Below are 25,551 nucleotides of genomic sequence, written 5' to 3'. Positions count from 1 at the left end.
GTGTCTCTTAGTGACGGGGTCAGCGTCAGCACGGCATGGAATAGATTTATGTTAGATGGGAGGTGTGCACTGGGTTATCCATTCTGACCTCCTGCATCTTGACGGAACTATTCACTGCCACTAAAGCCTGAGCCAAGCTTGTCTTGAATATCCCATCCATAGTGGTGCTCCAACTACCTTCCCTGACACATACAGACCAATGGCACTGACTTTGAGGAAGCACCTTCCAGCTAAGGATCTCACAGCACATTACAGACATGATAAGCCTTAATAGCCCTGATTTACTGATGGGGAAGTGAAATCCAGGAGAGGCAAAGTGACTTGCCAAGGTCATGCAGCAAATTCATGCATGAGCCAGGACGAGAATCATAGAAGATTAGGGGTGGAAGAGACCCCAGGAGGTCATCTAGTCCAACCCCCTGCTCAAAGCAGGGCCAATCCCCAACTCAATCATCCCAGCCAGGGCTTTGTCAAGCTGGGCCTTAAACCCCCCGTTCAGGCCCATGCCTCCCTTAATGCCCCACTTATTTCTCTTGCCGTCTCCAGTACTGGCACCAGTTCCTCTGTGAATAAGGCAAACCTCTACTCTTTGTGTGCCTGTGGGTTGCCTCTCCTCTGCCTTTACCTTGGATATTTCTTTCCCCCTCCTTTACTTGGTGGCTGGGGGTGTGTGAATTTGCTTCCCGCCCCCCCTCGCCTAGCTATCGGAGGGAGGGGGGTGAATCTGCTGCTTCCCCCGCCCCCTCGCCTGATTGGGGGGGGGGTGGAAAAGGGGTAGCTTCTGCAGCTCCTTCCCTTTTAACTTCCCGCTGTGCCGGAGGGGGCGGGATCGACCCGGAGGAGCCCGGGCTCTCGAGCAGCCCGGGTCGGCATACAGCGCGCGCAGGCGGAGCTCGGCGCCCCGGGTGACCGAGGCGCCTCTGAGACAGCAGCAATGGCTGGGGAGCGCGCTCGCAGCTTGGGGAAAGGTGGGTGCTGGCCCGGGGGCTGCGCGAGTCCTGGCCGGGCTGTGTGCCCCGCAGGGGATCTCCCGCCTGGGGGTGGGGGGGATTGCATTGCATTGCATTGCATTGCACTGCACCCTCCAGCTCTGCCTTTCTGGCTGGGGCACCGGATTCCCCCTCTCGCCTTGCTCCCTGCGTCTGTCCCTCCCGCGGGGAGGGTGTCATTTCGTAGCACCCTGGACGCCTTTTTCTCTCCCCAGGGCCCTGCCTCTGCCAGGGTCTGGTGGGTTGCATTGCACGCACGCCCCCATCCACGCGTGTGCTCTCTGCTCAGACGTGGGGAGACGGTGCCTGGGTCCCTCCCCCACGCCTGGATCTCTGGCCCCCGCGAGGGCTACTCGTGTTTTGCACAGAGCCTATGTCGTCATCTGCCTGGAGGTGACTCGGCTCACTCTGGTGGGAGGCAAGCTGTCCAGGAGACCATCCCACTCAGCAGCCCTATAAATGCACAATGTCTGTTATTGTACTGCCCTGGAGAACTGATTCACCCCAGGGCCTTCACCAAAGTAATACAGCCCTATTCTCTCCAGAAGCCCCCCTCCAGAAGTGCAGGAGAAGCACCGTTTCCATGCCAGAATTAAGTGCTCTACAAAGAGCAACGGCTACTTTCAGAATCCCTTTTTGTTTCCTTCCCCAAGCCACTGGTTGTGGGTTTTTTTGGTTTTGTTTTACACCTCATGTTAAGAGGAAGCCTGTAATTGTGCAGGTGTGAGCATAGAATAACCCGTGTAACATCTCTCTTGTAGGAAGCACTGTTCCAGGCCCCGTGCCCGAGGGACTGATCCGTGTCTACAGCATGCGCTTCTGTCCCTTTGCACAGAGAACACGTCTTGTCTTGAAAGCCAAAGACATTAAGTAAGATCATATGCTCCAAGGTGGCTGTCTCCTTGGTATTTAAAAGCTTAGGGGCTGAAGCCTTTTTTACTGCTTTCATGTAACTCTGCTGTGTCCTTTGTTAAAGCCACTTTGGCTTACGTATAGTGGTCTTCTATAATTTAGCAAGCTTAACAGGATGAATCAAATAGCTGTCACTCTTGCTACCCATACCTATTTAAAAAGAGACAAGCACAAAATCCAGGGAATATTTTAAGTTTATTTTAATTTATTTTTTAAAGGGGTGGGGTGGAAGTATAGTCAGTACACAAAACTACTTTTAAATCTCAGAGGGGTAGCAGTGTTTGTCTGTATCCAAAGAAACAACGGGGAGTCCGGTGACACCTTAAAGACGAACAGATTTATTTGGGCATAAGCTTTCGTGGATAAAAAACCCACTTCATGCATTTTCACTCCATGCATCTGAAGAAGTGGGGTTTTTTATCCACGAAAGCTTATGCCCAAATAAATCTGTTCGTCTTTAAGGTGTCACCGGACTCCTCATTGTTCTTACTTTTAAATGTTTCCCAGTCAGCTGTTGTGGGGTTACATTCAAATCTATTTTTTTATTGAAAATATTTTCACATCGCCTGCTGCTGTGGGAAAGGCCTGCCCAAACAAATGGGACGCTGAGGAAACTACCTGCATCGAAGGTACAAAGTAAGCTAATTAGAAAACCCCCAAGCAAAATTTTTTCTTTTTCCGTTGTAGTAATGTTGGATTGTCTTTGTAGCAGTGGCAGAAAAATCTTATCTCAAGTGTGAATTTCATCTTTTTTAATAGCTTTACCTAATGGAAATTGAGCAGCAAAAATGCTGGAAAATGTAACCCTTAGCACGAACACTCGGTGTATATTTTCTCTGGCTTACAATTCATTAAAATATAGCCTACAATAGTATGTTAGTGGTTTCTATGGTAAATGTACTTGTGTGTGTGTGTTCATGGTTTCTCTTTTTAAAAATGTTCCATTTCTATAGCTTCCCCTAGATCCTTTGCTGAAGGAACTTTATCAACAATAGTGCCTTTTCAAATAGGGAAGTATTTATTTCTTGTTTACAAGTGATTAAGTAATATGACTAAGCTTGCAGTTAGTAAGTAGTATGACCTCTACTGGATTGCTGATTCACTCATGGTCTAACCACACCCCATAGGTCAGCATTGGATTTCAAATTCTTATTGGTGGAGCACACACCAATCACACTGCAGTCTTTCTCTGATGCTTTCAGAGAACCAAATGTAGTAAAGCTCCACGTCAATCCACCTGCCTATTTTCCTATACATAAGGCAACCCAAGTAACTTGGTCTCTTCTGATTTCCCCGCCTCCCCCCCGGTATTGTTTTAAATGTGTTGGCTGCTCCTTGCATAACTGGTGACGATTGTCCTTTGATTGGAGTCCAGCTATGTTGAGTGGAAATATAGTCACTGGTGTCCCTAGGCATGTGCAATCCTCGTGATCTGCTATCTGAATCTGTGCTTGGGAACCTTTTTGAGAACAGATTATTAGTCAATAGTTTCTTTGTAGGCAGGGTAGTTGTAGCTGTGTCAGTCCCAGCATATTAGAGAGACCAGGTAGGTGAGATAATCTCTCATTGGACCAACTCCTGTTCAGGAGGGAGAGAGAGAGAAGCTTTTGAACTACACGGTGCTCTTTCTGTGTGGCTCAAAAGCTTGTTTCCAGCCGAGAAGCTGGTCCAATGAAAGATCTTACCTCACCTACCTGGTCTCTCTAATAGTTTCTTTTTGGCAGTTAAATCACACTAGTAGCTTTGTATACGTAATTATCTAATGCCTAAATAACATAGCTCCTTGCGGTACAGAACTTACAATTTAAGATTGTGGTCCTGTAAGCTGCCGTGTGCATGCATCTTGTGCAGTTACCGAAGTCTTTGTTGGGCTCTGCATTGGTGCAGGGGTTTCTGTCAGAACAGTTTGTGGGATCGGGTACTGCAGGATCATTCCGATACAAGGCAGCCAAAGGGGTTGGGGCAGGGGGGCGGGATTCTGGCATCAGATAATAAATTTCCCACTTTAGGGTTTGTCTATATTTAAATCTGTTTGTTGCAATGTTGTTTAACTTGTTAGCTGACATGCTTAATTGGAAACTCCACAAAAGTTTGTTCCGGGAGACAGGTACATGGTAGTACGGCCACTCCATAAATGTTCATTCCCATTACAAGTAGTTTAATAAACTCAAGCAATTAAACTGACTTCCAAAAACCTCAAGGATATGCAACCCTGAGTGAGTGTTTGTTTTAAAAAAAAAAACAAAAAACCCAACCTTGTCTGCTTGGCTTTGGTATTTTAGCTTTATCATACTGCCTCTTAGACTACCTATTCCTCTTTCTAACTTGTGGCTAAGACAGTTTCCCTTCCGTTCAGTGTAAGGTCAGAGTAAAATTCTGTTGCAGGTTTCAGAGTAACAGCCGTGTTAGTCTGTATTCGCAAAAAGAAAAGGAGTACTTGTGGCACCTTAGAGACTAACCAATTTATTTGAGCATAAAGTTTCGTGAGCTACAGCTCACTTCATCGGATGCATACTGTGGAAAGTGTAGAAGATCTTTTTATACACACAAAGCATGAAAAAATACCTCCCCCCACCCCACTCTCCTGCTGGTAATAGCTTATCTAAAGTGACCACTCTCCTTACAATGTGTATGATAATCAAGGTGCGCCATTTCCAGCACAAATCCAGGGTTTAACAAGAACGTCCGGGGGGAGGGGTAGGAAAAAACAAGGGGAAATAGGTTACCTTGCATAATGACTTAGCCACTCCCAGTCTCTATTCAAGCCTAAGTTAAGTGTATCCAATTTGCAAATGAATTCCAATTCAACAGTCTCTCGCTGGAGTCTGGATTTGAAGTTTTTTTGTTGTAATATCGCAACTTTCATGTCTGTAATCGCATGACCAGAGAGATTGAAGTGTTCTCCGACTGGTTTATGAATGTTATAATTCTTGACATCTGATTTGTGTCCATTTATTCTTTTACATAGAGACTGTCCAGTTTGACCAATGTACATGGCAGAGGGGCATTGCTGGCACATGATGGCATATATCACATTGGTGGATGTGCAGGTGAACGAGCCTCTGATAGTGTGGCTGATGTTATTAGGCCCTGTGATGGTGTCCCCTGAATAGATATGTGGGCACAGTTGGCAACGGGCTTTGTTGCAAGGATAGGTTCCTGGGTTAGTGGTTCTGTTGTGTGGTATGTGGTTGCTGGTGAGTATTCGCTTCAGGTTGGGGGGCTGTCTGTAGGCAAGGACTGGCCTGTCTCCCAAGATTTGTGAGAGTGTTGGGTCATCCTTCAGGATAGGTTGTAGATCCCTGATGATGCGTTGGAGAGGTTTTAGTTGGGGGCTGAAGGTGATGGCTAGTGGAGTTCTGTTATTTTCTTTGTTGGGCCTGTCCTGTAGTAAGTGACTTCTGGGTACTCTTCTGGCTCTGTCAATCTGTTTCTTCACTACAGCAGGTGGGTACTGTAGTTGTAAGAATGCTTGATAGAGCTCTTGTAGGTGTTTGTCTCTGTCTGAGGGGTTGGAGCAAATGCGGTTGTATCGTAGAGCTTGGCTGTAGACGATGGATCGTGTGGTGTGGTCTGGGTGAAAGCTGGAGGCATGTAGGTCAGAATAGCAGTCAGTAGGTTTCCGGCATAGGGTGGTGTTTATGTGACCATCGCTTATTAGCACCGTAGTGTCCAGGAAGTGGATCTCCTGTGTGGACTGGTCCAGGCTGAGGTTGATGGTGGGATGGAAATTGTTGAAATCATGGTGGAATTCCTCAAGGGCTTCTTTTCCATGGGTCCAGATGATGAAGATGTCATCAATATAGCGCAAGTAGAGTAGGGGTATTAGGGGACGAGAGCTGAAGAAGCGTTGTTCTAAGTCAGCCATAAAAATGTTGGCATACTGTGGGGCCATGCGAGTACCCATAGCAGTGCCGCTGATCTGAAGGTATACATTGTCCCCAAATGTAAAATAGTTATGGGTAAGGTCAAAGTCACAAAGTTCAGCCACCAGGTTAGCTGTGACATTATCGGGGATAGTGTTCTTGACGGCTTGTAGTCCATCTTTGTGTGGAACGTTGGTGTAGAGGGCTTCTACATCCATAGTGGCCAGGATGGTGTTATCAGGAAGATCACCGATGGATTGTAGTTTCCTCAGGTGTCAGTGGTGTCAGTGGTGTCTCGAAGGTAGCTGGGAGTGCTGGTAGCGTAGGGCCTGAGGAGGGAGTCTACATAGCCAGACAATCCTGCTGTCAGGGTGCCAATGCCTGAGATGATGGGGCGCCCAGGATTTCCAGGTTTATGGATCTTGGGTAGTAGATAGAATATCCCAGGTCGGGGTTCCAGGGGTGTGTCTGTGCAGATTTGATCTTGTGCTTTTTCAGGGAGTTTCTTGAGCAAATGCTGTAGTTTCTTTTGGTAACTCTCAGAGGGTAATGGCTTGTAGAAAGTGGTGTTGGAGAGCTGCCGAGCAGCCTCTTGTTCATATTCCGACCTATTCATGATGACAACAGCACCTCCTTTGTCAGCCTTTTTGATTATGATGTCAGAGTTGTTTCTGAGGCTGTGGATGGCATTGTGTTCCGCACAGCTGAGGTTATGGGGCAAGTGATGCTGCTTTTCCACAATTTCAGCCCGTGCACGTCGGCGGAAGCACTCTATGTAGAAGTCCAGTCTGCTGTCTCGACCTTCAAGAGGAGTCCACCTAGAATCCTTCTTTTTGTAGTGTTGGTAGGAAGGTCTCTGTGGATTAGTATGTTGTTCAGAGGTATGTTGAAAATATTCCTTGAGTCAGAGACGTCGAAAATAGGATTCTAGGTCACCACAGAACTGTATCATGTTTGTGGGGGTGGAGGGGCAGAAGGAGAGGCCCCGAGATAGGACAGCTGCTTCTGCTGGGCTAAGAGTACAGTTGGATAGGTTAACAATATTCCTGGGTGGGTTAAGGGAACTATTGCTGTGGCCCCTTGTGGCATGTAGTAGTTTAGAAAGTTAAGTGTCCACATACCACACAACAGAACCACTAACCCAGGAACCTATCCTTGCAACAAAGCCCGTTGCCAACTGTGCCCACATATCTATTCAGGGGACACCATCACAGGGCCTAATAACATCAGCCACACTATCAGAGGCTCGTTCACCTGCACATCCACCAATGTGATATATGCCATCATGTGCCAGCAATGCCCCTCTGCCATGTACATTGGTCAAACTGGACAGTCTCTATGTAAAAGAATAAATGGACACAAATCAGATGTCAAGAATTATAACATTCATAAACCAGTCGGAGAACACTTCAATCTCTCTGGTCACGCGATTACAGACATGAAAGTTGCGATATTACAACAAAAAAACTTCAAATCCAGACTCCAGCGAGAGACTGTTGAATTGGAATTCATTTGCAAATTGGATACACTTAACTTAGGCTTGAATAGAGACTGGGAGTGGCTAAGTCATTATGCAAGGTAACCTATTTCCCCTTGTTTTTTCCTACCCCTCCCCCCGGACGTTCTTGTTAAACCCTGGATTTGTGCTGGAAATGGCGCACCTTGATTATCATACACATTGTAAGGAGAGTGGTCACTTTAGGTAAGCTATTACCAGCAGGAGAGTGGGGTGGGGGGAGGTATTTTTTCATGCTTTGTGTGTATAAAAAGATCTTCTACACTTTCCACAGTATGCATCCGATGAAGTGAGCTGTAGCTCACGAAACTTTATGCTCAAATAAATTGGTTAGTCTCTAAGGTGCCACAAGTACTCCTTTTCTTGTTGCAGGTTGTTACTCCAGAATGTGAGTCACGCCTCCTTCGTCCTGTGAACTTCCTGAACTTGTGTGTTGCAAGAGCCCATGCACTTTCAACTGGAAGTGAAACTGTATTTTGGCTGGGCTTAACTTCCTTTAAAATGGCTGCTTCTTATGTGGACGTGATAAATATGGGGCTCTGCCTATGCCACTTGTGAACTGTGGGTGATTTTATAAAATCATACCATGAAAGTGCTGTGTTACGCAAAGCCTGTATGTATGCGGATCCACCTTGTGTTGTGTCTCTGGCCTAGCAGAGACAATGGTGAGTGATCCACACTCCATGGCGTATTCAAAGTAATACACCTTGCAGAATGGATCTGCTGTAGCTGGGAGAAGACCCTTCTTCCTCTTATGTGAATGAAGGCAGGAGCAGGTGGTAGTGGAATGTAAAGGAAAGTTACTAGGGCAGCACAAAAGAAGCAGGTGACCCCAGCTGAAGTCTTTAAAAGGACTCATGGGGGCTGGTGGGAGAGGAAGGAGAGCCATTTTGCACCAGATTAAGATGAGGGAGGTTGCTGCAGGGGCAGAGTAGGCGAGTGGATGGAGGATCCTGCCTGACAGAACGTAGATAATCCTCCACAGACTCCCAAGGGAAGAGTGAGCTAGTGATGGACATTGCATTTAGGGCTTGTCTAAGCTGCCAAGCTTTTTTTGCCAAAAACAGTGGAGGCGTACACACTGCAAAGCCGTTTTTGGCAACAAAACTTCTCCGTTTCAACGACAAAATAAAACCACCTCGACGAGAGGCATAAAGCTTTTGGTGACACAGTTAAAACAAAGGGTCAGTGTAGACGCTGCTGTTAGTTATACTGCCAGAACTGGCCTCCCCCAGTATCCCACAATGCCCCTTCCCCTGTGACCATTCTGCTCACTGTTTTGAACTCAGCAGCTGGGCAGGCATGCACCACTCCCCTTTCAACGCTCAGTCTGGCAGCTGAGCAGTGCTGCTCTGCTGGGGCAACAAAGAGCAAATCATTAATGTGGAATGCTCCTGCTCTGTCCCACACTCGGAACACAGAGGCAGGCAGGTATGTGTGTGTGCGTGCACACGTGTGTGTGTGCGTGCTGTGCAGAGCCAGGGAGGGAGGTGGGGACTGATGTTGCAGGCGTCCCTCTGCCTCGGGACTGGTTGTGTCCGGTGGCCATCTGAACTTACAAGACATCATGCCCACACACACACCCGTGTTAGGATAAGCCCCCTAACACCCCACACTTCAGTTGAAACGTTGTTGGCAATCTAGTAGAAGGCTCATGAAACAATGTGTGATGCTGTACCTGCCCCATGAGGCATTGCAAACCCTTCCCGAAGCACTGTGTGTCCAGCTGCACAGTGGGATAGTCAATGCTATCTGTCAATGCAGAGCTCTTCCACACTAGCAGCTCTTGCAGACACAAAGAGCAGTGTATGGACATGTGATAGTGGTTTAATTAAAGCAGTTTAACTTAAATGGCATAACTTTTTGGTGACAAAACTCTGCAGTGTAGACATAGCCTTAGGATGTTATGTTTTTGTATAATCTGTACTTCTGAAGTGTCAAGGCTGTGCCCAGGAGGGCTAGGGCTAGTTAGACAGACAGCAGGTTCCCCCACTTGGAGTGGGGTACCAGATAGATCTCTGCCCTGAGAATGTGCCAAGGGACCCTGAGATAAGACTGTGTCTGGACTCCATTCAGGCTTCAGGAGCTTGAAAGACCTCTGGGTTCAGCCTGGCAGAGACTTGAATTCCCCTCCCAGCAATCCAAAGTGGGTGCCCGGGAAGGGGTGATATTATGTCCTGAAAGACTTGTTAAAGTATAATTCCATTCTTTGTGCTACTGTCCTAAGTTCTTGCATTTCTGGCATGCCTGCCTGCTGTTGCTGTGTTCAAAGGCAAATTGGCTTCATTCTCTTGTTTGTCAGGCTGTACGGGGATGGGCTTGGTGGGCCAGTATCCGCTTTATCCTTGTATTTGTTAAAGAAAATAAGATGAGCTCTACTCAAAGGGAAGCTCTTATCTTCCTCTTTCCTTGCTGGGCTCTCGATTCCTAGTGTGCAAAAGGCCATATTAGAAGCCCTGGAAAGTGAAGTCCTGATGGTAGCACAGGACTTCAAGAAAGGAAAGAGAAGGTAAATCAATGGGGATGTTTTCCTGGCTCTTCTCCCCCTTTGCCCCTAGCTAACTGACAGGCGGATACCGAGGCAAACACTATTGCTTTCTTTGAAGACACTGTTGCTTTCTTTGAAGTTACTGGAGTAGGCTGACAAAACTGATCTTGCTCTGTCTTAAACTCTTCAGGCATGAAACAATCAACATCAATCTGAAAAACAAACCTGACTGGCTCTTTGAGAAAAATCCCTTTGGTTTGGTACCTATTCTGGAGACCAGCAAGGGTCAGCTGATCTATGAGTCTCCAATCACATGCGAGTATTTGGATGAAGCATATCCTGGGAAGAAGCTTCTACCTGCTGACCCTTATGAGCGAGCATGTCAAAAGATGCTCTTGGAAAGATTCTCCAAGGTACAGTGTGATCAGGAGGGAGCGGTGTAACCTCCTTCAGGGCTATGCACAATACTAGTGCTGCACTGTAGACATTTCCTTTCACTTTTAAGGATGGATCTTGTTTCCTAGTAAAATCACTCCTTCTAAATATAATAGAACCACTTACCATTCGCTAATCCAAAATGCTGCTAAGCTATCTGCATCTCTGTCAGCATTTGAAAGACAGAAAAAACGAACACGTGAGGTGAAAGCAGGAGATCTTTTAAGTTCGTTGACTCTCTATAGGACTGGGTGCAGAATGGGGAACCTGGCATTCAGTTTAAGGGGGTTAGCAGACCAGCCTTAGGGCTGGTCTCCTGTCCCTGTCCCTCCAGAGAGCTCTAGTGCGCTGTGTTCTAACTACCCCATATAAACCAGGCTGGCATGCTCTGAAAGGTGCCTAGTTTGCATAATATAGTCCTGTTCCAAATTACATTAAACATGAATGAGGTACCTTTTGGAATGCACCAGCAGGGTCTACATGAGGCAACTGGAGCACTCTATAAACCACACCTCAGTGGTATGCTTTGCTGTACCATTATAGGCAAAGATGGCAAACTGGGTAAATGCTTGCATCAGTGCCATTCTCAAATCCTTAACTCTAGGGTAATTCTTCAAAGCATGGGTCTGTAAACTGTTGAAAGCCAAAAGGAAGCTTTACAAATATTATCCAAGTTTGAGTTATTTTATTGTAACTCATGCCAATCCCCTAACTTCTCTGGCAGGTGCCAAACGACAAAGTTCTTGAAGATATAAATGTCTAAATCTGACTGTCCCTTAATATCTTTTCCTATTAACGTGTATTGGAATTTCAAAAGCGTCCTTAGAATGTCAAAATTTGCATTTCACCATTTTTATTGCTGGTGCTTTTTTTTTTGGTACCGTAGGCAGCTTGAACAATGGAAAGACTAGTGAGTTTCCCTCTTCTGATTCTTCTGCACTATTATAATCCTTCAGTATTAGCATTTTAATTCTTTTGCAACCTGTATTTTCTCTGAAACCTAGAGAACACTTCTGTCACTATTAGGCTTGGTGTGGTGTGTGTTTTTTAAGCAAAACCTAAATTTAAGTGCTAAAGCCCAGATCCTGAAAAGCATTTAGGCACCCAACTTCCATTGATTTCAGATACCTTTTAAGGATCTGGGCTGAAGTGACTTGTGACTATCCCTGTAATGAGAGAGAACCTCCCTTCTGCAAGGAGGTAAGCTCTCCGTAATGTTGTCTTTTCTGGTTTGTTCAGTTACCACCTCTAGCCTTAAAACATCTCCTGGCGGTTAAAAATGGGGAGGACAGTTCAGCGCTGAAAGCGGAGTTAATTAAGAAGCTTGGCGAATTTGAGGAGGTAAGAAACAGTCCTCTCTGGGACTGAACAAAACTACGAAACCTATGGTAAATGGGAGTCCTCTTCTGCTCGCGTGCACTGGGCTGGCTGTCTCACTTGGAAAGCCTTGAGAAAGGGAGGAGACAGGACTTATTTCAGAAGTTCTAACTATGAAAAACGAGTAGTCCTGTAGTTTACTCCCCTCACACTGATATGTGGCGTAGAAAACCCCAACATCTAAGCATGGCAAAGTTTAAACTAGAGCTGAATTTTGAACTCCATAGTGGACTTTGTAGAGGATTTTGTTCCACACCCTTCTCAAGTGCTAGCTACCTCTGCTGTTTTATGTCTACCCTGCCCTCCTAGGACAGAAGGAGGTCTTGCAGCAAGTTTGAAGAGCATTCAGACTGGGTTGTTGTAACCTTCTCTGGTATGTTAGCATGTCCACCTGACTGACAGTGTTCCTTCTTTGCTGTTACTGAGATGAGTACAACAATATTGGGGATGAAGTTGTTGACCCTTAGTTTATTTTAGGGTCTGGCCCCCTCTGTCCAACTACAAGCTATTATCCTTTCTCCCTGCTCATTCCCATGGAATATAATCCCTCCCCTGTAGATGTGGTGGTTAAGGTACTTGAATCCTGAAGCTGGTGAGTCCAAGTCTCCCTTGATCTCACACTCCAATTCACCTAGCTGCAAAACAGGTACCTGATTCATCCAGTTAGGGCAGTCAAAGGTGGCTGGATGTGATCCTGGCCACATCACTCCCTTGCATACTGCTGGATATAAAACTGATGTGCCTTCACCACATCACCCTGATGAGCCATTGGGTTGGGGGACTCTGATTGCAAAGATCCAGCTATGGGCCATGTTCTAGTCCAATCGTGTACCTCCATCAATGTCCAGGGAGCAGCATCAGGTGGTTTTGGATCTATATTGGAGATTTAAATTCAGTTTTTTACTTCAGGTGCTGTTTTTTGTTAACCCAAACAGCTGCCAGGTCATTGTTTGAATAAGATGTGCTGATACTTTCCCTCCACCTGCTGTGTGACTCCTTAAAATATAGTTGTTTGAATGAACAACCTCCTTTACCTCTTTGGAGAGAGGCCCATGATCTTCTAGAAATAAAGCAACCAAAAAACTATCTGGTCATCTGATCAGGCGGCAAAGAAATGACTGCATGTTCAAAAGAAAAAAAAATCCTACTCTGTCCTCCTTGAGCAAGAAGCAGCATCTCGGCACACTGCTCCTCTGTTGTGAACCTCTCATAGCTCCGGCCACAGTCATCTCCTTCCCTTTGCTGATGGCTTTAACTTCAGCCAGTTACTTTGGTGTGGCTGACACTAGAGTATCCCTGTCCCTCTGATACCTCTGTCTAACTTGTTAGCTATGCTAACCCCCCACTACCAAATGCTTCAAACACAGAGTTCCTCTCGAGTTAAAGCCTTTCATCTTTGTGTAGCTGATCAGAGTCAAGAGCTAAGGTACTGGCAGGTGACATTGTCTGGTTCTTGGGGGAGGCTGCTTCCTAGGGGACTTCTTGCAAGACAAGAGCACTGAGAAATAAAAAACTAAGCTTCCCTTTCCCTCCCATTTACAATCCTGCTGCAAGATGCCTGCTGCTGCAAAAGACTTTGAGAGATCCTGAGGGATTTTCTAGATGTATATGGACTGGCAGGTAATGGGGAGCCCCTCTCTTTGTTGCAGTGGCTTAAATCCCAGTCTGACCTATAGAAGATAATGAGGATCCAGCCATGCAAAATCAGTTCAGCCTGTTCCAAGAGCTGTTAGCCAGAGAAGCATGAAATGTATTGAAATGTCCTGTGTCCTACTCACTGTTGTCCACCAGAGGGAGCCATGGCCACATCTTTATGAAACTGCTAACATCTGCAGAAAGAAAGAGTACTTTGTGGCACCTCAGACTAACAAATTTTATTTGAGCATAAGCTTTCATGAGCTACAGCTCACGTCATCAGATGCATGCCGTGGAAAATGGAGTTCCCTGGGAAGCCGCTTCCCACAAGAACCAGACAACGTCACCTGCCAGTACCTTAGCTCTTGACTGTGATCAGCTACTCCAAGATGAAAGGCTTTAACTCAAGAGGAACTCCGTGTTTGAAGCATTTGGTAGTGGGGTGTTAGTGTAGCTGGCATCCGATGAAGTGAGCTGTAGCTCTCAAAAGCTTATGCTGAAATAAATGTTAGTTTCTAAGGTGCCACAAGTCCTCCTTTTCTTTTTGCGGATACAGACTAACACGGCTGCTACTCTGAATACTAACGTCTGGTTATTTTCTGTCCGGCATCTGGTAACTGAAGCAGTTCCTCAGATGTTTGCTCATTGATGGTTTGAGGCTTTTAATAGATCGCTGGCATTTCCCCTCCTCCTCCCCACCACAAATAAGTGGACTCTTAACGTCTGCTTTACATGGACAAGAAGTTGGTATTTTAAGGTGTCAGAAAAAGCCCCTCCGAGTGCTAGCTCTGATTCTGGTGATGACTTGTACTACCATAGTGTGTAGGAGTTCTAGTCATGGAGCAGGATCCCGTTGTGCTAGGTACAAACTCTACCAAACTCGTAAGAATGTCACATGTAAGATCTTGTTTATGGATAAAGCATAGGTGCGTATGGGGACCTTACTGCAAATGCAGGTCAAGTACTTCAAGATCCTACTACAGTAGGCCCTGTAGAATGGTAAAGTGCTTTTCAAACATCTAGGTTAGCCTCTTCTCTCTCATTTGAAATTGGGGATTGTCACCAGTTTACAGGTGGAGCCACAGAGGCACGTTCCAATCCATTTACACGGCACTTGTTTTTAGAAATCTGTATAGTGTGGACCAGTTTTGCAATAGGAAGAATACATCCCCCTGCTCTTCTGAGCTGGAGGACTCTGCTCTTGTGTCTGAGGATGGAATCTGGCACAGGTTTTAGCATGACAATGATCTGGTAGAATTGCATTCACAAAGCTACCTCAACTTGGGGATGCGGTGAAAAAAGAAATACAGCTGAAATCTTTATGCCCTTGTTCGACCAGTCTTATGGTGCAGCTGAAATGTTTATTTAACAGTTTCAAAACACACAAGGCACCAGGGTTGCCATATCTGTCTTGGTGCCTCCATATCAGAATTGCTAGTTGACAAGTTAAAACAGTCTCTAACTGCCACCTGGATCCTGAGAATATTGTTGTTCAGGGCTCGTGCGTAATTGTCAATCCAGATTGTGCATTTGAGCTAGAATAGGATCCAGCTCTCAGCATGTAAAGAATCCAAACTCATATTGGAGCTGCTCTAGTGACTGACTGGCTCACTAAGAATGTTTAATTTAGGTAAGGAGATGCCAGTTCTGCCTCCACTCTCTTGTTCATCTCCTCCCTGGCTCCTGCTTTGCAGTATAGCATGTTTTGGGTTTTTTTGTAGGGGTTTTCCATGTAACTAATTTTTAAATATGAAATACTGCATCTTGTCCTCAGATCTTAGCGGGCTGCAAGACTGTGTTCTATGGTGGGGACTCTGTGTCCATGATTGACTACATGATCTGGCCTTGGTTTGAACGACTGGAATTCTTACAATTGCCTGAGTAAGTGCTTGAATGTTTTATGGATCTTACACATTTTCAAGAGGTGCATTACAGTTTCTAATTAACTCTAAATTACCCCAGCCAGGAACGCTCCTGCTTAGCGTGAATGGAATGTGTAAATTCTCCAGACATGAACAGGGCCGCGTAATGGGCTCTACTTGGGAAGGGGGCAAGGGTGTGTGCTGTATTTCAGTAACATATAACAGCCCTTTGTAATGGACCAGGACTCCATTGTGTAGCACTGTATAGACTGAATAAAAATAGTCCCAGAAGGCATCTTACCCTATTGAAACCAGCTCTCCCAAAGTTAAGGCCTGCTCGTAATGGAACTAACCACAAAGAGAACCTGCCTCTGTCTTAGGTGTTTGTAGTGCACCCATTACCACAGTATCTGAGCACCTTACAACTATTTTTTAAAATACATTTATCCTCACAACACTCCTGTGAGGCAGGGAAGTTCTATGATTCCCATTTTACATATGGGAAGCTTCGTGACTTCCCCAGAGAGTGTGGTAGAGCAGGGAATTGAACCCAGTTCTCCCAAGTTCCAGGCTACCCCCCCTACCCCAATCCTTCATCAAAGATGCAAGGAGACCCTAGGATCTGAACTCATTACCTCAGGCACTGAAAGCAAGGGCCAAAGCCACCAAGTGGCTTAGCTTCTCCTGTGCTATCACTTGGGCCGTGCAAGTAAAGAAGAAAAGTGTTAGTGGCATTATGGCCTTATTCCAGTTTAGGGAGAGGGGCTCTCCCAAAAAAAAAAAAAAAAAAAATCTGAGCGTAAGAGCTGAGATCCCTGTCAGATAGGGGATGCTGTGCAGAGGCAGTATTAGGCTTTTAATACGAGCAGACTTGGAAATTGCAAACTCATGTGCAGGTTACTCAGGGAGGTCATTTGGGAGGGGGAGCTAAAAATGCCCATTGAGTTCGCTCTCCTGCAGTAGAGCTGTGAGCTCGCTGCATGTGGATTTCAAGCCATCTGGCTGTGCCTGATCTCGCAAGCCCAGGCCACGTCTTTTGGGGACTATATTGTATCACTGTGGGCCAGGGATTGCATCCGATGAAGCGAGCTGTAGCTCACGAAAGCTTATGCTCAAATTTGTTAGTCTCCAAGGTGCTACAAGTCCTCCTTTCCCTTTTTCCAGGAGGGAGGGCTATGACAGCTCCTCCAGGAACCAAAAGCAGTGGGGGGTGATTAAAGTGAAGTACAGAGGGGTTTGCCTACCAAGTGCCCTAGCGGGAGGCTTGCATATACTGGCTGAAACTGGGTGTTCCAGAGATCAATGGACAAAGAAAGGGCAATTGATATAAAAAGGCTGTTTAAACTGACTTAGGGCCGCCTTTCTGATCCAGCAAATGGACAAGGCCACCTGCTCCAAGGTGGGGCCCAACTCTTGTGGAAGGGTTGGAAAGACCAATTTGGCCTGCTAAGGCCCCTTGGACTGATGGGTAACTCCTGGGTTGTCTGTTCAGTGTTTTGTGTGGGTTCCTCTCTCTTCTCTCCTTCCCCTGCCCCAGGTAATGTTTTACCTAAGAATAAATCTCCTTGGTTAGAGTGAGCTGTGTGGTGACTTGGAACTGCTGACAATACACTGTTCATAGCCCTCTGAGAGAAGGCAAAGCACAGGCACTGGCCTATAGCCCTAGTTAGCCTGTCTGGCTATCTCAGTGTAAGGCAGGAAGCTGTGCAGCCTTAAAAACCCCGCGGTCAGATGGGAGTGGGCCAGGGTCCCTGCCCAGAGACCGGTGATGGCTGGAGACCTGACTGCACATTCCCCGAGTGGGGACAATGGAGTGGGGCATACAGGTGAAATTACCCTGAAACTGACAATAAAAAGTCACTGGCTGGTGGTGACCTAAACTGTGTAAGTTGTTTTGGCCAACAGGATTTATGGGAAGAATGGGCTCTTGGATTGGTATGAAGTGGGGTATATTGGGATAGGGGTCACGAACCTGCAAAAAAAAAAAAAAAAAAAAAAAAAACCACACCCACACCCACACACACCCTCTTCCACTCCAGCAAAACAAATGCTGCAGTCAGTGGAGGATCACATACCCTCTGGGGAGGGTGAGGGAGTAATCCAATGTCTAAAGTATGGTAGGTACATCACACAAGGATTATGCTTCTCTCTTAGAGTAGGAGCTTCCACAAGCAGTGGCTATTCACCCTTGGCTATATAAAGAAGACTTGATACCCTTAAAGGGCATGTCTACTCTGCATTTTAAATTCGTGGCAGCAAGCTTCAGAGCAGGGGTCTACAAAGTTGAGTCTACGCTATGGCACACTAAACATCTGTGTTGCCGTTTGGGCTCTGAAGCCCAGGGATGGGAGTGGGTAGCCTGGACTTCTGCACAATGGCTTGTAGTGCCAGAGCACAAGCCCATGTCTGTAGACCCAGGCTTGGAGACTCAGTGCAGTGTGATGTGAAATGCAGTGTAGACGGAGCTAGAGATGCCCTTCTCTCTGCTCTCTGTGGCCTCAAACATATTTCTTCTGTCTGTTTGGAATTTAACCTTGTGGGAGGGAGAAGGCAAAACAAACAGGAACATAGAACCTCATTAAATGTTCAGCTTTCTTGATGTCCTCCCAATTTCCCCTCTGCTCATACAAAGTTTTTCCTGTTCCCATAGCTGTCTGCAACACACCCCGAAGCTCAGGCAATGGGTGGAAGCCATGAAGAAGGATCCTGCCGTCAAGGCTACGATGACTGACGCACAAACACTCAATGGCTTTTTTGAGCTGTATGTGAAGAACAGTCCTGAGGCATGCGACTATGGACTGTGAGATGAGGGTGGGCATCTCCCTGTCACAAATGTAGCTTCTGTTTTTTCTGGGCACCTGCAGGTGGCTGGGATGGTGCAGTTCTGTGCTTGCATTATAAAATGGGAATAAATCTGTGTAGGAAAGGATGAGAAACCTCCTGTGAAGTCCCATCCCTCCTGGTGGGAGGAGGGAGTGCTGGCCTCAGGCAGGAGATGGGAGGTCACTAGCAGTTGTATGTATGTAACCCCTCACGATCTCTGTCCTCCTCATTTGTAGAGAGTGATGCCTGTTTGGTTGCTTTATGATTTGGTTTTTGTGATTCTGGTGCTTGAACAATAGAGGAGGAAATCTCTTTTAAATATGCTAACTCCTGCCCTCATTTGGCTGAATGCTGCATCCTCAGAACTGGATGGGCATGACATCAGTGCTTCATGTGTCTGTTCCCTGAAGCCCTCTCCCGTGACAAAGACAATGGAAGAGGTGAGAGATCAGGAAATGACTTGGGATCCACTGTCCAAAGCAAGTTGCTCTCTACTGACACTGCAGTTTGCCATCAAGATGCAGGTGTCTGTCTAAAGGCTACAAGGTTTCATAGTCCAAGTCTCACAGAGGAGTATTTCAGACCTGGAAGCATTTGAAGTTTATGAATCCACTCTCAAGAAGGTAATAGTGGAAGAGGAAAATACAGCTACAGTTTTTAATTTGGGTAGCATCGTCTTGGGATGTCTAGACCTACAGGGCTCTAACCTGTTCTCCATGTTTGTTCTTTCACTTTATTTTAGGCCTTCTAACCTCCACAACCAGGTAGGCCTGACCTGGTGCAGGCAATGGTAGCAGTGTCACACTCTACACTGTGCCCAGGATGTGGTCTGGTTTTGTCTAGAGTCCAAAACTGCACATTCACCAATCAGGCTGGAGGTGAAGTCCAGTGAACTGAGCTGTGCTGGTTCTGCCCATGGGGCTCTGCTTCATTCTAATTTCTTATCAATATGGAAGGAGCGAATATGAGCTGACCGTCCCTGCTCCTAGTTTAAGTAGAACAGTGCTTCACAATACAGGTACCATTAAACCCGCCTTCAGGGCTGCCCCAGACTAGGCGTACTAGCAAGGTGCCAATACCAGTAGGCTTTCATTTGGAAAAAACAGCCCTGTGCCCAGGAGAGACCAAAGGCACTTTCTCAACTCCTCTTTCCTGTCCCACCAACCTGGATTTTTGCCATTACTTTCAGAAAAGCTGGATGGACGAATGAATTACAGTGAGCTGTTACTTAGCTGGTAGTCTACCTTTGGGCCCTGATCCCTTTGTCACTAGAGGGGACTAGTACCAGTGGCCCTAGCTCAACATATCATTAATCAAATTTCAGATTTCACGTGTGTGCTGGAGAGGAACCAGTCCTAGATTTCCCAGCAACTCAACTTCCTTACTGCAGTGACTTGCTTGTACCCAGACAAGTCCTAGTCACTGGTTCCAGTGCAGCTGCTGTTGTGCAGTATGTTGCATTGGCACTTGTAGAGTTTTGCATCTACAAAGAGCTTTATAACTGTAATTTCCACCATAGGTGGGAGAGGCAAGTTATCCCCATTTCTCAGCTAGAGGAAACTGAGGTGCTGAGAAATAAATTATTGGTAGTCCAAGCACAGGGTTGATTAGAATTCTGGCACCCAAATCTAGTGCCCTTACAAATAGGTAGAAATAGTACTGGTTTTCTACCTATTGCCTCACCAAAGCTCAAACTCCTGAAGGTTAAACACAAGCAGTGTTAGCTCTTCTAGTCTAGAGAGGTTCCCAGAAGGGCTCTCTGCAGGCATAACTAGTACCAGATGTCTTCTGGGGGGAAGCTATATGCTGTACTTATAGTGGAAAAATTATAATGGGGCATACGGCCTATCTCTAGCTTCTGTGAGCCTCTACATTGCAACGTCCCTTCCTGTAAACTACACCCACTTCAGCTGGTGTTGGTAAAATGTCACCTTTGCAAGATTAACTTTACCAATGCAAACCCCGAACGGAGTTACATAAAACAAACTAGAGTGACTAAGCTGGAGAAGAGGGGGGGAAAACAAAAAACCAAGCAGATCAAATTTTTGGAGATCCAAAAGCAGTGAGACAATTGGTCAGCTGTATGGGACAGTTTCTGTGGGTACCACCACACTGTGGTGAACTGTTCTGGTGTTTAAGTGAATCACTGTTGTGCTGGAATCCCACACAGGATGTCTCAGGGCTGCTCCAGGGAAGAAGTCTTATTGCTTTTTCCTAATGGACTCTACCCTGCCATAGAGAACTTGCTCTGGCCCAAAAGGTGAAAAGAAGTGATGGGAATGATGGTGTAAGTTACAGGGTGGTACGTGGGTGTGCTCTGCAGAAAGGTGTGGTGGGAGTAGTGAGCCGTAGGCCCTTCTGTAAGTAGTTTCCTGCAACACACACACACTCTACCATGAACCTCTGTCCCCTCAGAGTTTGGTAGATGTATAACTGTACTGCTGTGTACATCCATTGCATGGGGTTGTTTTATGCCACTTTCAGCTTTTAGCTAGATCAGAAACATGGGCTTGGGTTTTTCATTTCTGCTGTTTCTCTTTTAGTCTGCATGTTTTTTAAACACAGCTTGGGGTGCCTTGAAAAAAGTGCTGTCTAATCCCTTGTATGGTCCCCTCTGTAACAGCTTTTAACAGATCTCGCGGTCGTAATGAAATAGTCACTGAGCAAGCCCTGCAATTAGAGCCCCATTTTCCTTTCTGTTCAGGGGAGCTTTCTGCTTACACAGAACTTCTCAACTACCACACTGTTGACTGTAAGTGGAAAATGCTGGATTTCCAAAGTAAGCATGACATCCAAGAAACCAATGCCTGCAGCCACTCTGGGAACTGGCCATGCCTGCTACTCTGCTTCTGACCTCAACTGTCTTGGTGCCAAACGTGGAGCATCTCAGCCAGGCTAGTTGTCCAAATAATTTCCCCCCACCTCTCAAACACCCACTCCTGTTAAAAACTGGTCAGGGTATTCTCAGACATTAAGAAACTTCCAAACTAAAGGCCTTGACTTTAGCCTAACAGTTAATTGCAGGGTTGGGGTTTTTTAGCCTTCTAGAATCTCCTTTGTCTCATGTCCTAGGAAGTTGTCAGAAGCGTTGAGCATATGCTAGAGAGAGCATGCTAAGCCTTAGCTCCTTAGCGCACACTGCAGTCTGTGGCTGTGTCTAAAAGTACCACCTCGTTCCAGGGTTTTTGTGTGTGGATGGGACTTGAGCTAACTGCAGTGAAGACAAGCCCCAGCTGTGATGCTGCCATTCTAGGTACAACTTGTTAAAGGTTCTTGGGAAGAAATAAAACACAAGAATCCAGCCTGGGGAAGACAAAATGGAATAAATCACTGAACTATGCAGGGATCTGATTGAACTCACACTTGGCTCATATGCCTGTCTAGCCCTTTGCGGGTGGCTCAAGGGATTTATAGAATCATAGAAGTTTAGCATGGGAAGAGACCTCAGGAGGTGATGTAGTCCAATCTCCTGCTCAAAGCAGGACCAACACCAACTAAATCATCCCAGCCAGGGCTTTGTCAAGCCGGGCCTTAAAAACCTCTAAGGATGGAGATTCCACCACCTCCCAAGGTAACCCATTCCAGTACTTCACCACCCTCCTAGTGAAATAGTTTTTCCTAATCTCCAACCTAGACCTCCCCCACTGCAACTTGAGATCATTGCTCCTTGTTCTGTCATCTGCCACCACTGAGAACAGCCGAGCTCCATCCTCTTTGGAACCCCCCTTCAGGTAGTTGAAGGCTGCTATCAAATCCCCCCTCCCTCTTCTCTTCTACAGACTAAATAAGCCCAGTTCCCTCAGCCTCTCCTCATAAGTCATGTGCCCCAGCACCCTAATCATTTTCATTGTTCTCCACTGGACTCTCCAATTTGTCCACATCCTTTCTTTAGTGTGGGGGGGCCCAAAACTGGACGCAATACTCCAGATGTTGCCTCACCAGTGCCAAATAGAGGGGAATAATCACTTCTTTTGATCTGCTGGCAATGCTCCTACTAATGCAGCCCAATATGCCATTAGCCTTCTTGGCGACAAGGGCACACTGTTGACTCATATCCAGCTTCTCGTCCACTTGTAATCCCCAGGTCCTTTTCCTGCAGAACCGCTGCTTAGCCAGTCGGTCCCTAGTCTGTAGCGGTGCATGGGATTCTTCCGTCCTAAGTGCAGGACTCTGCACTTGTCCTTGTTGAACCTCATCAGATTTCTTTTGGCCCAATCCTCCAATTTGTCTAGGTCACTCTGGACCCTATCCCTACCTGCCAGCATATTCTACTTCTCCCTCCAGCTTAGTGTCATCCACGAACTTGCTGAGGGTGCAATCCATCCCATCATCCATTCCAGATCATTAATGCAGAATTTGTGCAGACCAAAATTTCCAACTTGGGTGTCTCAGGTTAGGCACCTAAATACAAATTTAGGCATTTTAGTGGCCTAATTTTTTTTTTCTGAGGTGCTGAGTAGCTGCAGCACCCACTGAAGTTGTTGTATTCTTAATATGTTAAGTCCATGAGAGGTGCAGCCCTGCACCTCTGAAAATCAGGCTAGTTATCTGGGCACTTGAATCTGTATTTCAGCATCTGTGTTTGCAAAGAGAAGCTTCTGAACACAAGTAGACAGAGGGCTATCTTACCATCTGGCAAAAGCTTTGTGACTGGCCTCATTTCTTTCATTGTGACGTTAACCCTGAAACTTAACAATGGCAGCTTAAGTGTCAGTGTGAACAACATCGCGGCTGATCTGTTTACCTGACAGTCCATCAATTCTTGGATTATAAAAGGAGCTTGAGTAAAACATCACTTTCCTTCTCCACATTCTTCACTGTTTGTATGTGTGTATGTCTATAGCAGGAATATAAAGGTAGCTGAGGTGTGACAACTTTAATCTTTGCTGTGTTGTAGTTTGAACTTGTAAGGGACTCTCACTGGCTTTAGTATGACTTTGTGGATGCTTTGTCATAGCAAAGACAGACCTAGTGCATCGGAAAGCCATTGCTTGAGTCACTTAAAAGCAGGCAAAGCCCTCATGAAATATAGAGTAGGGATCAAAGCTGGTTCATAGAACCGACAAACAATACATGTTACAGTTTAGGAAAGGAAGTAGAGAATACCCTCTCCAGCTGCAGGGGGGCAATCAGAGAAACAATGTTATTACATGAGTTAGGAGTTTGAGCAGCCTGCCCATTAGGATTAACACTCTTAAAAATGAGACAATGTCAAGTACCCCGGATCCCTATTATGTCTCACCTGAGCAACTGTATCTGTAACAGCAAATTTCCCCCTATGCTATGCTGGGGCTTTGGTTCCATGCTGATTCAGAAGGAAGCATGCCACAGCTTAAATTAACCCTGCCACATCCTGTTGCATTGATTAATTTGTCAGAAGCTTTCCATCCAGTTATGAATCTAGCTTCTGCCTGCTAAGGTAAAAGTGTGGGGGTGTTAGGCTTTTTCAAAAACAAAGGAAAACTGCACTATTTTGCTGAGAGTGGCAGCATGGAAAGCTCACCGGGCAAGTTCTTTTCATTGTGAACAAACAGCATCATCCATTTTATTGGAAGTGCAGTTCTGTTCTGAAAACTGGCAGCCGTGGTTAGGTATACAACTGAATGATTTTTGTATGTGGCCTGGGCTCTGAGAGTCAAGCTGGGTTAAAACATTACCAATGATGGACTCTGCAGCTGGAACCTGTGTAACAATTCCGCTGGCAATGTGCAAGCCTGAACATAAGCCAGCTTCCTCTCCCAGAGCTGCATTACCTCCACTAGCATAATAGGCATAAAATGTAGCTGCCAGTTTTGCCATCAGATGTGTGGAGCACCGCTGACTTGAGGGGGATGCTGTGAGGACACCAGCACCATGGGGTCTTGCTCCATGACTAGGGCTGTTAGGCACTACTGTGCCCAAATAATCATCATGTGATAGCAGGATTGGAGCTTTATTGTAGTTACTACAGTCAGCAGCTATGACTGTATACACAGAGGGAATGGACTGAGTGAGTCCAAAGTTGCCACATTTATAGTCACATAAGAAAATAGATCCATGCTTTTTGATTACAGGCAAGGGGTGTTTGGAGGCTGGTACAGCCAGTAGCCATCTTGCCAATGCACAAGTCCATTGGTGAGCTGGGCCTGGGAAAAGCCTGGTGGAGAGTTTCCAGCTGGCTTTAGGAATTGTGTAAGTGAAGGGAAAACGATTTAATTTTTAAATATTCAACATTGTTCAAGTATGAGCCTTCAGGCTTCTGAAAACTATTATTAAACCAAGTTGGGAACAGGTTAGCACTGACATAAACACCCAGGGAATGCGGCATGACTGCCTCCAGTCCACTGCTGGGAAATAATGTTAGGTGCTGTGTCAGGAAGCTATCCCAGTGGGCTAAGGGCTCTACCAGAGACCAGTATGCAAAAATTCAAGTGATTAAGGCCAGACACCAGGAACTAAGAGGTTCAGTTGTGATATTTGAACAGAGAGACACTCTCTGCATTTTAGTTTCCTGGCTCTGTGATGTACCATTATAAATATGCTGGTTCAATAAAAAAATAAATGAAATATACTGCCCTATAATTTACTGTTACACATCAGCCATTGCTCTAAATCCGCAGGCAGACAGCTAGGGTCCTGAACCCATTATGGCTGGCAGAGGAATTGCGGCCTTAGGCAGAGACTGCTGAATGTAAGTGGTGACCAAGAGACGTGGCTGAGACTTCTAAAGGAAAGAAACAGTAACACGGGAGAGACTGAGCCGCTCCCTTCTCTCAAGTGGTACAAAGGATGCCTGGCTCCAGGTTGGCTGAAATTGGCAGCGTAGAAGGCAAACTCCTTACCAAAGGGTAGTTTAAAGGGCTGCAGTCAAACCGGAGAAGGCAGGGTGGGGGATATAACCGAGAGGTGCTAAATTTAGGCCTCGTCTACATTATGGGCACTACAGCGGCATAGCTGTGGCATCACAGCTATGCTGCTGTAACCTAAGAGCGTAGACATGCCCTACAGCGACAGAAGGTGTTTTCTTCCATCAACCTAGCCACATCTGCAGCAGGGGTTAGGTCAGCATAGCTATGGCGCTCAGGGGTGTAGCTACGCTGATCTAAATTTTCAGTGGAGACCAGGCCTTATTCTTAGGCTGTGTCTACATTCTGGAGGCCATACTGGCATAGCTATATCAGTGTACCTATGTTGGCATAACTCAGTAAGGCTGACACAGCTCTGTAGGGACAGAAAGGGTTTTTCCGTTGATGTAGGAACACCACCTCCCCCCCCCAGACAAAGTTAGCTACATCGAACAGTTGACATAGCTGTACCTACACTGGAGGTTAGGGCAGCACAATTATGTTGGTTCGAGTTGTGGTGTACTCACACCCTGGACCGACACAGCTATTCCAACCACATTTTTAAGTATAGACCAAGCCTTAGTTTCCCTCCAATTTACAACAGTTCAACTCAAGCAGCCAGAGCATGTGATTGCTCTTGATAGAGGCAGAAAGATGTAGGCAAAAGGACAGACTGTTTTGTGCACAACATGGTAGGAGTCATGGAAAGCTTAGGGCAGGATGGGTACAGAAAGTTAGCAAGACAAGTACCATAGGGCCAGGTTCTGTTCTCAGTTCCCGTTACATTCATACCACTCCTGTGAAGCCCGTGGAGCTGCACTAGT

At 46.2% G+C, this 25,551-nt stretch overlaps 1 protein-coding gene across 1 annotated transcript; it reads left to right on the top strand.

The window, feature by feature from the left end:
• Window positions 1-797: 797 nt before the first annotated feature.
• Window positions 798-24,363, top strand: GSTO1 (glutathione S-transferase omega 1). Its single transcript, XM_074959399.1, has 6 exons — window positions 798-968; window positions 1,751-1,859; window positions 9,962-10,184; window positions 11,446-11,547; window positions 14,993-15,099; window positions 17,731-24,363. Exons 1-6 carry the CDS (start codon window positions 935-937, stop codon window positions 17,882-17,884), a joined length of 729 nt encoding a protein of 242 aa, XP_074815500.1. The 5' UTR covers window positions 798-934; the 3' UTR covers window positions 17,885-24,363.
• The last annotated feature ends 1,188 nt before the right edge of the window (window positions 24,364-25,551 follow it).

The sequence above is a fragment of the Natator depressus genome, chromosome 7, assembly GCF_965152275.1.
Source record: "Natator depressus isolate rNatDep1 chromosome 7, rNatDep2.hap1, whole genome shotgun sequence".
Taxonomy (NCBI): Eukaryota; Metazoa; Chordata; order Testudines; family Cheloniidae; genus Natator; species Natator depressus.
This window is presented reverse-complemented; position numbering and strand designations above follow the sequence as displayed.

Bases quoted from the DNA above. Each gene is read 5' to 3' on its own strand.
- GSTO1 (XM_074959399.1), top strand. From the start codon at position 935: ATGGCTGGGGAGCGCGCTCGCAGCTTGGGGAAAG. The intron at 1,860-9,961 runs GTAAGATCATAT...TAAACTCTTCAG, and splicing joins TTGAAAGCCAAAGACATTAA to GCATGAAACAATCAACATCA. The intron at 10,185-11,445 runs GTACAGTGTGAT...TGGTTTGTTCAG, and splicing joins TCTTGGAAAGATTCTCCAAG to TTACCACCTCTAGCCTTAAA.